We start from the raw sequence: 13,622 nt of genomic DNA, 5'->3' as shown, positions 1-13,622 counted from the left end.
ACGCACGCTCACTCACTCATACACACACAACACACGCACGCTCACACACACACGCTCGCTCGCTCACTCACTCACTCATACACACGCTCACTCACTCACTCACACACACATACGCACGCTCACTCACTCACACACACCCTCACACACACACGCTCGCTCACTCACACACACACGCTCACTCACTCACTCATACACACATACAACACACGCACGCTCGCTCACTCATACACACACGCTCACTCACTCTCTCATACACACACACACCACACGCACGCTCGCTCACTCATACACACACGCTCACTCACTCTCTCATACACACACACACCACACGCACGCTCGCTCACTCATACACACACGCTCACTCACTCACTCATACACACATACAACACACGCACGCTCGCTCACTCATACACACACGCTCACACGCACGCTCACTCACTCACACACTCACACTCACACTCACACTCACACACACTCACACACACATACTCACTCTCACACACACACTCACACACACACGCTCGCTCACTCACACACACGCTCACTCACACACACAACACACACGCACGCTCACACACCACACACACGCTCACTCACTCACACACGCTCACTCACTCACACACGCTCACTCACTCACACACGCTCACTCACTCACACACGCACGCTCACACACACACGCTCGCTCGCTCGCTCGCTCACTCACACGCACCACACACGCTCACACACACCACTCACACGCACGCACACTCACTCACTCACTCACACACACACACGCTCACTCACTCACTCACACACACTCACTCACTCACTCACTCACTCACACACACACACGCTCACTCACACACTCACACACACGCTCACACACACACTCACACACACACACACACACGCTCACTCACACACACACGCTCACTCACACACACACGCTCACTCACTCACACACGCTCACACACACACACACACACACGCTCACTCAGGTTTACATTTGTGAAAAGTGGGGACATCCCATAGGCGTAATGGTTTTTCTACTGTACAGACCGTATATTCTATTGCCCTTTACCAACCCTACCCCTAAACCTACCCCTCACAGGAGACTTTGTGCTATTTCAGATTTTCAATACACTCCATTCTGTGTGATTTATAAGCGTTTTGAAAAGTGGGGACATGGGGTAATGTCCTGAAAAGTCACCTTCTCCTTGTAATAGCTATGTCATACCTCAGTCATTATACAAATTGATGTCCTCATTTGTCACAAAAACGCGTACACTCACACGCACGCGCTCACTCACGCTCACACACACGCACACTCACACACACACGCTCACTCACTCACACACACACGCTCACACACACGCTCACGCACGCACGCTCACTCACACACGCTCACTCACTCACACACACACACACATGTTTGAGATAAACATGTGCATTTACACTTTTCATTTCTGCCATTAATGCCAGAAATGGGAGTGTATAGCAACCCAAGCGTGTTTCTGATGGGATTTATAGAATGATTGACACATGACATTAGCAATCAAATATCATAATTCATTTCAGCCACGAGGAAATGAAGACTCAATGGGAGCATCCCAAAACTGGGAAGAAGAAACGCTGTGCTGGAGGTAAGATGAATATTCAGCCATCAGTCACACTTAAATATTGATCTCAGTATGATTAAGAAACATGAATGAAGTGTGCAGAACTTGACCTGTTTTGATAAGCAGTGATGAAGAATAACTAAACGATTAAGTAAATTGCAAAATGTATTTTATTTTAATAATTTTTTAGCTTTGCCATATGGATGGGAGCAGGAGACCGATGATAAAGGCCAAGGCTTCTATGTTGAGTGAGTTCAGTGAATATGATTTCAGTGAATGATTTTCTTCTCATAATTTCACTTTATGGATTGTGTTTGAAGGAAGTATATTTTGCTGCAGTGAATAATATAATATATTATAGTTTCCCTTAAGTCGTTATGTGAGCTTTTTGTATGTGTCTCCTAGCTTTTAGGCTAATTAATAATTAATTTAAATGTCAAAATAAATAATAAATGTAATACATTTGACAAAACAAAAAAAATTAGCAGATATGCACATTAAATATTTGCAATATTTTCTTCCTGGAAAATTATTCTTGTACACAAGCAGATACATGCAGAGATATCACAATGATAAATACTGTGATAAATTAATTAACCAGCAAATAAAATAAATTGTTTTAAAACTTAGTTTTTATATTATATTATATTGTAGCAATAGAATATATTATACAGTGTGTAGTATTTTGTCAGAAAAAAGGATAGGATCATAAATAATGAGCGAATTGAGATCATTAATAATACATGAATATATGAAATCATTAATAATTAATATGCTAATTCAGTAGTCTGGACCACACCTATTTAATAATAATAATACTAAATATAGCTGCAAGCAGCCACATCGGGGACACATTTCAAGTGTTCCATGAGTTCAATAAGTAGCTAAAAAAAATCAAGGAATCAAAATTACACATTATGTCCTCTGGGACATGTTGTCAGTGATACCTTTACATTTTTGTGCCGATATGTCAAATAGTTCAAAAGATATTGCACGGATTTGGCATGACCCAAGGAATGCATAGACACCAAGATCACGATTTTCTGACTAAATGTTCCAAAGTTATAAGCAAAAAAGTATATTTTTGATATCTCATGATCCGTAGGTGGCGCTGTTCCCAACTTTGGCATGGACCCTCAGATCACGGTGTTGATGTAGCATACCGAGTTTCATTTCAATTGATCAAAGTTTGGCCGAGATACAGCCTCTGAACCAATTTTAGGTCAACTTCCAGAAGTTTGTGACGTCATAACTTTCGAACGAAAATTAATATAAAAAATCTGTTCAATTATTTCTGTGCCACTCCAAAGATCATCTGAGCCAATTTTCGTGGAGTCTTAAAGTAAGCTATTGAATGTGATCAGCATGAGGAGAATCACGTGTACTAGGTTTCATATTTCTAGATCAAAGGGTTCAAAAGTTATAACCATTTGAAAAGTGAATTTTTGATCTGGTGGTGGTGCTATAGAGTTGGTCCTAGGGACCCCAAATTTGGTCAGGTCACTATTTATGGCAATCACTATAAGTGTGCCAAATTTCATCATTTTCCTACTTACGGTTCATAGGGCTGCCATAGACTCCCAGTGGGGAGGAATAATAAGAAGAAAACCAACGGAAACAATAGGGGCTACAGCCCCTAACTAATAATAATAATAAAACTTAAATAGAAGTTAAAATAGAAAACTTTATTCAGATCCGTCACACCTGGGCAATTAGAGACATTCAGGTCTCATTTAGGAATGTGTCCGTTTTATTATTTTATTATGCAAATGGGGCCTCATCACCGCCGCTGTTTAAATGCCGAGCGCGCCTCTCCTCGGGAGACCGGTCTCTTCCCCGTGCATGCACACTGGTGTCCTCGTGGGTCCAGGAAGGGTGCGTAGAGGGACTCCCGTGCCGTCAGAGTCGTGAGCTACCGGACCCTCAGTCCGGACGAGAACCGCACGCGTTAAACGGCCGTCGGGCCAGGATGCCGGGCCGTCCAGTCCCTTCAAGCGCCGTGGGCCGAGAGAGAAGGATGAAGCTGCTGAACGAAGCCGCCGCCCCTCACGCCCCGGGACCAAGAGGGGAGCGCGTGCGGCCGCCGGACTCCGCCCCTTACCTGGACCCTTCCTACTCGAACACTGCCCCACCTTCACTAACCCCGCAGCACGACGAGGACACCAGATCCCCTGTTTATTTTGGACACTTTATTTCCTTTTCTGGACATTTTCTGTAAATAAAAGCCTCTCCGAGGCCTGACGCCACACCCACTGTGTCTGTTGTTTGCTCCTCCCGTGACAATTGGTGGAGAATGCAGGCAAGGCGGAGCCTCGACAGCACAGTTGGGGAACACCTGATGACGTCATCCCCTCTCGCTGGCGAAAGCTAGTGAAAACCCGGACTGGGACGGAGGAACGACGGAGACGGCCTCTCAGCTGCAAAAGGGGTAAGTGACGTTTCGTCTATTGTCATTTACCCTGTGGTTGGTTGAGGCTGTCGACTAAAACCCGGTTTCTCTGTCCCTGTTCCGGCGTGGTGCGAGAGGGAGAACTGCCCGGAGAGGAATCCCCGCCCCGCCCACTCCGACCGCTTGGAGCCTGGTTGAGGATGGTAGCACTCCCGTGTGGGTGGCGGCCTGATGACGGGGATGTCGCTTGGTGGGGGGGAATGTGACGAGTCGGCTGCCTCCCCCTAATTATCATCATCACCCCGTCCCTTAATCGCCGCCCTTCGCCAGGCTCCCGATAGGCATAGACTCCCAGTGGGGAGGAATAATAAGAAGAAAACCAACGGAAACAATAGGGGCTACAGCCCCTAACTAATAATAATAATAAAACTTAAATAGAAGTTAAAATAGAAAACTTTATTCAGATCCGTCACACCTGGGCAATTAGAGACATTCAGGTCTCATTTAGGAATGTGTCCGTTTTATTATTTTATTATGCAAATGGGGCCTCATCACCGCCGCTGTTTAAATGCCGAGCGCGCCTCTCCTCGGGAGACCGGTCTCTTCCCCGTGCATGCACACTGGTGTCCTCGTGGGTCCAGGAAGGGTGCGTAGAGGGACTCCCGTGCCGTCAGAGTCGTGAGCTACCGGACCCTCAGTCCGGACGAGAACCGCACGCGTTAAACGGCCGTCGGGCCAGGATGCCGGGCCGTCCAGTCCCTTCAAGCGCCGTGGGCCGAGAGAGAAGGATGAAGCTGCTGAACGAAGCCGCCGCCCCTCACGCCCCGGGACCAAGAGGGGAGCGCGTGCGGCCGCCGGACTCCGCCCCTTACCTGGACCCTTCCTACTCGAACACTGCCCCACCTTCACTAACCCCGCAGCACGACGAGGACACCAGATCCCCTGTTTATTTTGGACACTTTATTTCCTTTTCTGGACATTTTCTGTAAATAAAAGCCTCTCCGAGGCCTGACGCCACACCCACTGTGTCTGTTGTTTGCTCCTCCCGTGACAATTGGTGGAGAATGCAGGCAAGGCGGAGCCTCGACAGCACAGTTGGGGAACACCTGATGACGTCATCCCCTCTCGCTGGCGAAAGCTAGTGAAAACCCGGACTGGGACGGAGGAACGACGGAGACGGCCTCTCAGCTGCAAAAGGGGTAAGTGACGTTTCGTCTATTGTCATTTACCCTGTGGTTGGTTGAGGCTGTCGACTAAACCCCGGTTTCTCTGTCCCTGTTCCGGCGTGGTGCGAGAGGGAGAACTGCCCGGAGGGGAATCCCCGCCCCGCCCACTCCGACCGCTTGGAGCCTGGTTGAGGATGGTAGCACTCCCGTGTGGGTGGCGGCCTGATGACGGGGATGTCGCTTGGTGGGGGGGAATGTGACGAGTCGGCTGCCTCCCCCTAATTATCATCATCACCCCGTCCCTTAATCGCCGCCCTTCGCCAGGCTCCCGATAGGATTGGGTGCGTGTGAAAGGAGGGGCGCTGAAATAGCCAGGGCTGGTGGCGTGTGATGGGGCACACCTGAACCAAATGGGGCCTCATCACCGCCACTGTTTAAATGCCGAGCGCGCCTCTCTTCGGGAGACCGATCTCTTACCCGTGCATGCACACTGGTGTCCTCGTGGGTCCAGGAAGGGTGCGTAGAGGGACTCCCGTGCTGTCAGAGTCGTGAGCTACCGGACCCGCAGTCCGGACGAGAACCGCACGCGTTACACGGCCGTCGGGCCAGGATGCCGGGCCGTCCAGTCCCTTCAAGCGCCGTGGGCCGAGAGCCAAGCCCCCGCCCCCCCCGCCCCGGGACCAAGAGGGGAGCGCGTGCGGCCGCCGGACTCCGCCCCTTACCTGGACCCTTCCTACTCGAACACTGCCCCCCCTTCACTAACCCCCGCAGCACGACGAGGACACCAGATCCCCTGTTTTGGACACTTTATTTCCTTTTCTGGACACTGTTTATTTTCTGTAACTGAACAGCATTAATTAGGAAAATAGTGTGTCAGTGGAGGGGGTTGGGGTTTTGGACAGTTGAGCTCCATCGTGGGGGCTGCAAAGGCGTGAAATGCTGCTCTTTCATATGTAGAGTGTCTGATGGCTCATGAGCGTTTCAAACTGAGCAGCTATTTTGGCCATACAGAAGTAAAGACTTGAAATAATAAACAGACTCAAATATTTTTGCTCATGCATGTCAGGGAGGCGCCCGCTGCCTCCCTGACATGGGCTTTCTGCCACCTCTGAACTGGAGCGCGTCTCAAAAAAAGAAAGCATGTGGCTGTCTCACATACAGTACAAAAAATATATATACAAAGCTTGAAATGTCTACATCTAAATGAACCAATTCAAAACGAAATTAAATACTCCCTGATTATGTTATCTGTATCAAGTGTGACGAGTTGGCTGCCTCCCCCTAATTATCATCATCACCCTGTCCCATAATTGCCGCCCTTTGCCAGGCTCTCGACAGGAGTGGGTGCGTGAGAGAGGATGGGCGCTGAAATAGCCAGGGCTGGTGGCGTGTGATGGGGAGCACCTGAACCGAATGGAGCCTCATCACCACCACTGTTTAAATGCTGAGCTCGCCTCTCCTCGGGAGACCGGTCTCTTCCCCGTGCATGCACGCTGGTGTCCTCGTGAGTCCAGGAAGGGTGCGTAGAGGGACTCCCGTGCCGCCAGAGTCATGAGCTACCGGACCCGCGGTCCGGACGAGAACCACACGCGTTACACGGCCGTCGGGCCAGGATGCCGGGCCGTCCAGTCCCTTCAAGCGCCGTGGGCCGAGAGAGAAGGATGAAGCTGCTGAACGAAGCCGCCGCCCCTCACGCCCCGGGACCAAGAGGGGAGCGCGTGCGGCCGCCGGACTCCGCCCCTTACCTGGACCCTTCCTACTCGAACACTGCCCCACCTTCACTAACCCCGCAGCACGACGAGGACACCAGATCCCCTTGGACACTTGGACACTTTATTTCCTTTTCTGGACATTTTCTGTAAATAAAAGCCTCTCCGAGGCCTGACGCCACACCCAGTTGTTTGCTTGTTTGCTCCTCCCGTGACAATTGGTGGAGAATGCAGGCAAGGCGGAGCCTCGACAGCACAGTTGGGGAACACCTGATGACGTCATCCCCTCTCGCTGGCGAAAGCTAGTGAAAACCCGGACTGGGACGGAGGAACGACGGAGACGGCCTCTCAGCTGCAAAAGGGGTAAGTGACGTTTCGTCTATTGTCATTTACCCTGTGGTTGGTTGAGGCTGTCGACTAAAACCCGGTTTCTCTGTCCCTGTTCCGGCGTGGTGCGAGAGGGAGAACTGCCCGGAGAGGAATCCCCGCCCCGCCCACTCCGACCGCTTGGAGCCTGGTTGAGGATGGTAGCACTCCCGTGTGGGTGGCGGCCTGATGACGGGGATGTCGCTTGGTGGGGGGGAATGTGACGAGGCGGCTGCCTCCCCCTAATTATCATCATCACCCCGTCCCTTAATCGCCGCCCTTCGCCCCACTGTTTAAATGCCGAGCGCGCCTCTCTTCGGGAGACCGATCTCTTACCCGTGCATGCACACTGGTGTCCTCGTGGGTCCAGGAAGGGTGCGTAGAGGGACTCCCGTGCTGTCAGAGTCGTGAGCTACCGGACCCGCAGTCCGGACGAGAACCGCACGCGTTACACGGCCGTCGGGCCAGGATGCCGGGCCGTCCAGTCCCTTCAAGCGCCGTGGGCCGAGAGAGAAGGATGAAGCTGCTGAATGAAGCCGCCGCCCCTCACGCCCCGGGACCAAGAGGGGAGCGCGTGCGGCCGCCGGACTCCGCCCCTTACCTGGACCCTTCCTACTCGAACACTGCCCCACCTTCACTAACCCCGCAGCACGACGAGGACACCAGATCCCCTGTTTATTTTGGACACTTTATTTCCTTTTCTGGACATTTTCTGTAAATAAAAGCCTCTCCGAGGCCTGACGCCACACCCACTGTGTCTGTTGTTTGCTCCTCCCGTGACAATTGGTGGAGAATGCAGGCAAGGCGGAGCCTCGACAGCACAGTTGGGGAACACCTGATGACGTCATCCCCTCTCGCTGGCGAAAGCTAGTGAAAACCCGGACTGGGACGGAGGAACGACGGAGACGGCCTCTCAGCTGCAAAAGGGGTAAGTGACGTTTCGTCTATTGTCATTTACCCTGTGGTTGGTTGAGGCTGTCGACTAAAACCCGGTTTCTCTGTCCCTGTTCCGGCGTGGTGCGAGAGGGAGAACTGCCCGGAGAGGAATCCCCGCCCCGCCCACTCCGACCGCTTGGAGCCTGGTTGAGGATGGTAGCACTCCCGTGTGGGTGGCGGCCTGATGACGGGGATGTCGCTTGGTGGGGGGGAATGTGACGAGTCGGCTGCCTCCCCCTAATTATCATCATCACCCCGTCCCTTAATCGCCGCCCTTCGCCAGGCTCCCGATAGGATTGGGTGCGTGTGAAAGGAGGGGCGCTGAAATAGCCAGGGCTGGTGGCGTGTGATGGGGCACACCTGAACCAAATGGGGCCTCATCACCGCCACTGTTTAAATGCCGAGCGCGCCTCTCTTCGGGAGACCGATCTCTTACCCGTGCATGCACACTGGTGTCCTCGTGGGTCCAGGAAGGGTGCGTAGAGGGACTCCCGTGCTGTCAGAGTCGTGAGCTACCGGACCCGCAGTCCGGACGAGAACCGCACGCGTTACACGGCCGTCGGGCCAGGATGCCGGGCCGTCCAGTCCCTTCAAGCGCCGTGGGCCGAGAGAGAAGGATGAAGCTGCTGAATGAAGCCGCCGCCCCTCCCGCCCCGGGACCAAGAGGGGAGCGCGTGCGGCCGCCGGACTCCGCCCCTTACCTGGACCCTTCCTACTCGAACACTGCCCCACCTTCACTAACCCCCGCAGCACGACGAGGACACCAGATCCCCTGTTTTGGACACTTTATTTCCTTTTCTGGACACTGTTTATTTTCTGTAAATAAAAGCCTGTCTGAGGCCTGACGCCACACCCACTGTGTCTGTCGTTTGCTTCTCTCGTGACAATACATACTCACACACGCACACACACATATATATTATATTTTAATATATAAAAAAATGTGTTCATGTGTGTTATGGCTTCTCTGCTGTTCAGCGCTTCTGGTTTGTAATGTTTCTCTATTCTCTTCTCATCAGCCACATCAACAAACGCACAACATATTTTGACCCTCGGCAGGCCTTCACCGTAGAGGACATGCAGGTGAAACCCAAGCGCTACGATGGGAACACCACGGCTCTGGAGATCCTGCAGGACTGTGACCTGTCTGATAAGGTGGTGGTGATTACCGGAGCAAACTCTGGCATCGGTGAGTCCCAGAATTCAATCAGAGCTCACCACAGGCCTGCTGCATCTGCCATTATTATTACTGACCTACAGTAAAGGCAGCGTCATAGTGCTTAGTAAGCTACGCTACATGATAATCACCCCTTTTTTTTAAATGTTTTGTTTTATAATCAAAGACAGTTCGAGCATAATCAGCTGGGTTCCGCTGCAGGCACTGCATTGCAGTGTGTGTCCAGTAAGTGGCACTACAGCATTATTTATGTATTCTCACTGAAACATCAGTCAACATTAGCATTTAAATTATTAGATGCTGATGTCTTAAAAATAAATGTGAATCTAAATACTCTATAATTCTTCATAAATGCTTTAGACTGATTACTGTGATTTGAAAGGCAATCTAAAGAATTATCAGGCTCTTATTAAAGACACTTGGCGATACTGATTTCATTTAAAGACAGTTAATAATCCAACACCACTATGATAAAGGTTCCTCACATCTATGCAAATACAGCCTTCAGCTAACAAACAGAAGCACATATTTCAGTGTATTTGAGATGAAGTGCTGTTTTCTTTGGAGGATTTGAAGTTGTCACTGTTTCTGATTCTGAAGGGTTTTATACATAGTGTACACTACCGTTCAAAATAAATACTTTTATTCAGTTAGGATGCATTAAGTGACATTAAAGACATTTATGTTACAAAAGACAAGTGAATGCTATTTTAGCATTTCAAGTGTTTTTAGCTTTCTGTTCATTAGAAATAGAACTGTTTGCAACATTGCTAATAATAAGAACCATTATTAATAATTGAGCACCAATAATAATTGATAATTGAGCAGCAAATCAGCATCTTGGAATGATTTCTGAAGATCATGTGAATAATGATGCTGAAAATTCAACTTTGCATCACAGAAATAGATTACATTTGAACATATATTCACATAGAAAACAGTTCTTTTAAATTGTAACAATCAGTGTTGCTTTAGTATTATTTATATACTTTTATGCTTTTTTTTTATATAAATTTTTTATTTATTAGTAATTTTAATACTTTTTCAATTAGTTGCCAAGGCAACATTTCTTTTCATTTGTTTTTTTTCTGTCTTATATTGTGAATAGTTCTATATTTATTTAACAATAACAACACTGGTGGTAACATTTCACAATATAACTGTTTTACTGTATTTTTGGTCAAATAAATGCAGCCTGGTTAAGCATAATAGACTTCTTTCAAAAACACTTAAATCTAATTGATTTTTCAGAAAAAAAGAGAAGTTAGACAAAAAAGAATATGAAAAACTGATTAATGTAGTTTTGATTTAATTCTGAGCCGTTCATATTCACATTTTTGAGTATTGAGATTAATGTCATCTTAATCTACAACCATGAAGTTATTAAATAGTTATCAAAATACTTCTGAGTTTTGACTGCATTGTTAACACATCTTGCTTAAAGTGCATGTAAAATATAAATATGAAATACATAATATTAAAATATATTACATAATCATATTTATTATAATGAAATAATAGTTGATTATTACAAATACTTAAATGCATCTTCTGATTAATTGTGAGGGATTGTAGTGTCACGTGATTGAACACTAGAGGGCAGGGAAGCTCTGTGTGTCACTCATGAATCACGCTTGCAGGAATCCAGCCACATTCAAGCATTCCTTCACAATATGAAAGATAATAAGAAAGAGACGAACGGTTTTATTATATTGCTGAAAAGAGTAATACTACATAATAATCATTGTATTGCATGACACATATTAGATCATTTGATCAATACATTACAATTAGTTCACACGTTTTAAATTTTAGATGGCCGGGGGTCACATTTGCAAATATACATTTTATTATATTATATTCATATTTTATATATTTTTCATTTATTTTATTGAATTTGTTTTATGTAATTGTAGGTATTTTAACCCTAATAGCCTCTTCTTGTTGCATATCTGTGGATTATTTATGTTCGCTTGCACAAAAATGTCTGTGACGCAAATTTACAAGGGTTTTATTGCACGCTATAGTTCTGTAAGTTCTTAAATACTATAGATTTATTAGCATGTTTAACAGCATATCGCCAAACAATAGCTGTACATGCAAGACACTTGTTCCATGTATTTGTTCTAATATTTTCAATCATATTAATTAGAGGTTTTATTTATTGTAATCATTTTGACGTTTACATTTGAAACCATGACACGCTTTACTGTTTGAATAGCCGTGGCAGTAATATATGTCTAATAAACAAACCCCATTATGTGGTAATTAGAGTAGGAGGCGTTATAATGCTTTTATTAGACTGATACTCGTGCTGGATTTCATTAGACTGTCCACACAGAAACACGCTCGCAATCGTAATGGAAACAGATTCTCTCTATGTCTCTCTCTCTCTCTCTCTCTCTCTCTCAAATTCAAATGAGCTTTATTGGCATGACTTGCACAGTGTTGCCAAAGCATTGTCCATAACAGGAATAAGGAATAAACGATTATATAATACATAAAACAAGAAACGATCTGTAAAATAATTAAGTAAATAAGTACATGTGCACTTTTTTCCCCCACAAACAAAAAAAAAAAACAAGAAAAATATGAAAGACATTGTTTAAAAATATAAAAATAAATAAATTGCACAACAGTACATGTAAGAAATGCTCTTGCTTCAGTTTTGTCCACTGGCTGACAGTCTTAGTTTGTGACGGGCTGATACATATCTTGCTGCTGTGGGGATCATTTTGGAATCTTCCCCTAAAATGTTACTTAATTTTTCTGTATTTGGTAATGCCATAAAATGTGGTTTAATTTGTAGGAATTTGGGGAAATCTGCAGCTTTAATGTCGTGATAGTAATCACAGTGCAGTAAGAAATGTTCCTCTGTTTCCAGCTCTTTCTGTGAGCACAGTGAACACAGTCTCTGTTCTCGTGGCTGCCATCTCTGTCTGTGTCGTCCTCTCTCTATAGCCAGACAGTGATCACTCAGTCTGTATTTTGTCAGTGTCTGTCTTAATTTGTGATCTTTTACACAGCTCAGGTATTCTGTTGGTTTGTAGTCTCTGTTCAGGTCTAAATACAGCTCCATCTTCTTTTGTAATTTAGTGGCATCTTTCCAGTAAGCAATGTAATTGTGTTTTTGTAGCTGTGTGGTGTGGTTGGGCCGGATTGTGCTGTGCTGGTTTGGGTGTAGTTTGAGCACCAGCTGTAGAAGGGCACTCTTCTGCAGGTTCTGCTCCTGCCACTGCAGGGCTTCAGTCTGGTAAGAGCTCGCGTCACTGCATCTCAGGTGCTGCTGGAATTTCACAGCTCTCTTTTGAATACTAATTAATAATGGGTATTGTCCTAATTCAGCGCTGCACGAGTTGTTTCGGGATGCTCTGTTAACTTTTAAGATGCTTTTACAAATTTGGGTATGCATAATTTCAATTTCTTCTTTTTTCCCATTTGGAGAAAGCTTGGGTTTTTAGGGGTCCCCATATCTCACTGCCGTAAAGAGCGATTGGTTCGAATTTCAAATTGAATTGTATTTTTGATCATGTAGAATACTCTCAGTGCCTTTGCTTTCAGTTAATTCACAGCCAGATTGAAGTTCCCTGTTGAGCTGATTCTTAGTCCCAGATAGCTGTATTCATGGCTGTGTTGGAGGACCTGGTTTCCCGCTCTGAAAGTGTTTATTTTCCTTACACCTGGGTCTCTTTTGAAAAACCATTATTTTTGTTTTTGCGAGGTTGATTTTGAGAGCCCATGTTTGACTGAATGTCTCTATGATGTCGAGGAGCTGTTGTAGTCCCTCTTTTGTTTTTGACAGAATGACTAAATCATAATTTTCTCTCTCTCTCTCGTTAGCGTGTTCTCTGGTTGTGGCGCAGTACACCTGCACCCGTGCATTGATCCTGTGGTGCGTGTTTGACCCCGGCTGATGCCTCCCATTCATTCCCATTAGCGACTTGGGCGCTTTCCTTAATTCTCCTCTATTGAACCAACTAGAAGTTATTTAGCGTCTCAAGCGCCGTTCACTTCACTCAAGCGTCCCGTCACAACACACCCGACAGCGTCTGACCTGAGACCTGTGCGCAGGCTTCGCCTCAAATCTGCTGTTTCCACACCAAACCACTGGATTTAGCAAGCTTGGGCCACAAAATAATAATGTTAAATTATAATTATTGAGTATTTTATTTTATTGACTACTTTTTCATCTTTTTTACATATTTAATTATTATCTCTCTCTCTGTGTGTGTGTGTGTGTGTGTGTGTATATAATATATATATATATATATATATACACAC

General features: G+C 46.6%; 1 protein-coding gene across 1 annotated transcript in view; it reads left to right on the top strand.

Annotated features, from left to right (window-relative positions):
- LOC107570645 (WW domain-containing oxidoreductase-like) overlaps positions 1-13,622 on the top strand; it is a 39,928-nt gene that overhangs the window by 10,637 nt on the left and 15,669 nt on the right. Inside the window, exons 2-4 of the mRNA XM_016256896.1 lie at positions 1,558-1,622; positions 1,789-1,846; positions 9,184-9,353. Of these exons, the coding sequence (XP_016112382.1) occupies positions 1,558-1,622; positions 1,789-1,846; positions 9,184-9,353 (293 nt within the window). The remainder of the gene's footprint in view (positions 1-1,557; positions 1,623-1,788; positions 1,847-9,183; positions 9,354-13,622) is intronic.

Source organism: Sinocyclocheilus grahami, unplaced genomic scaffold, assembly GCF_001515645.1.
Source record: "Sinocyclocheilus grahami isolate Dianchi unplaced genomic scaffold, SAMN03320097.WGS_v1.1 scaffold1487.1, whole genome shotgun sequence".
NCBI lineage: Eukaryota > Metazoa > Chordata > Actinopteri > Cypriniformes > Cyprinidae > Sinocyclocheilus > Sinocyclocheilus grahami.
This window is presented reverse-complemented; position numbering and strand designations above follow the sequence as displayed.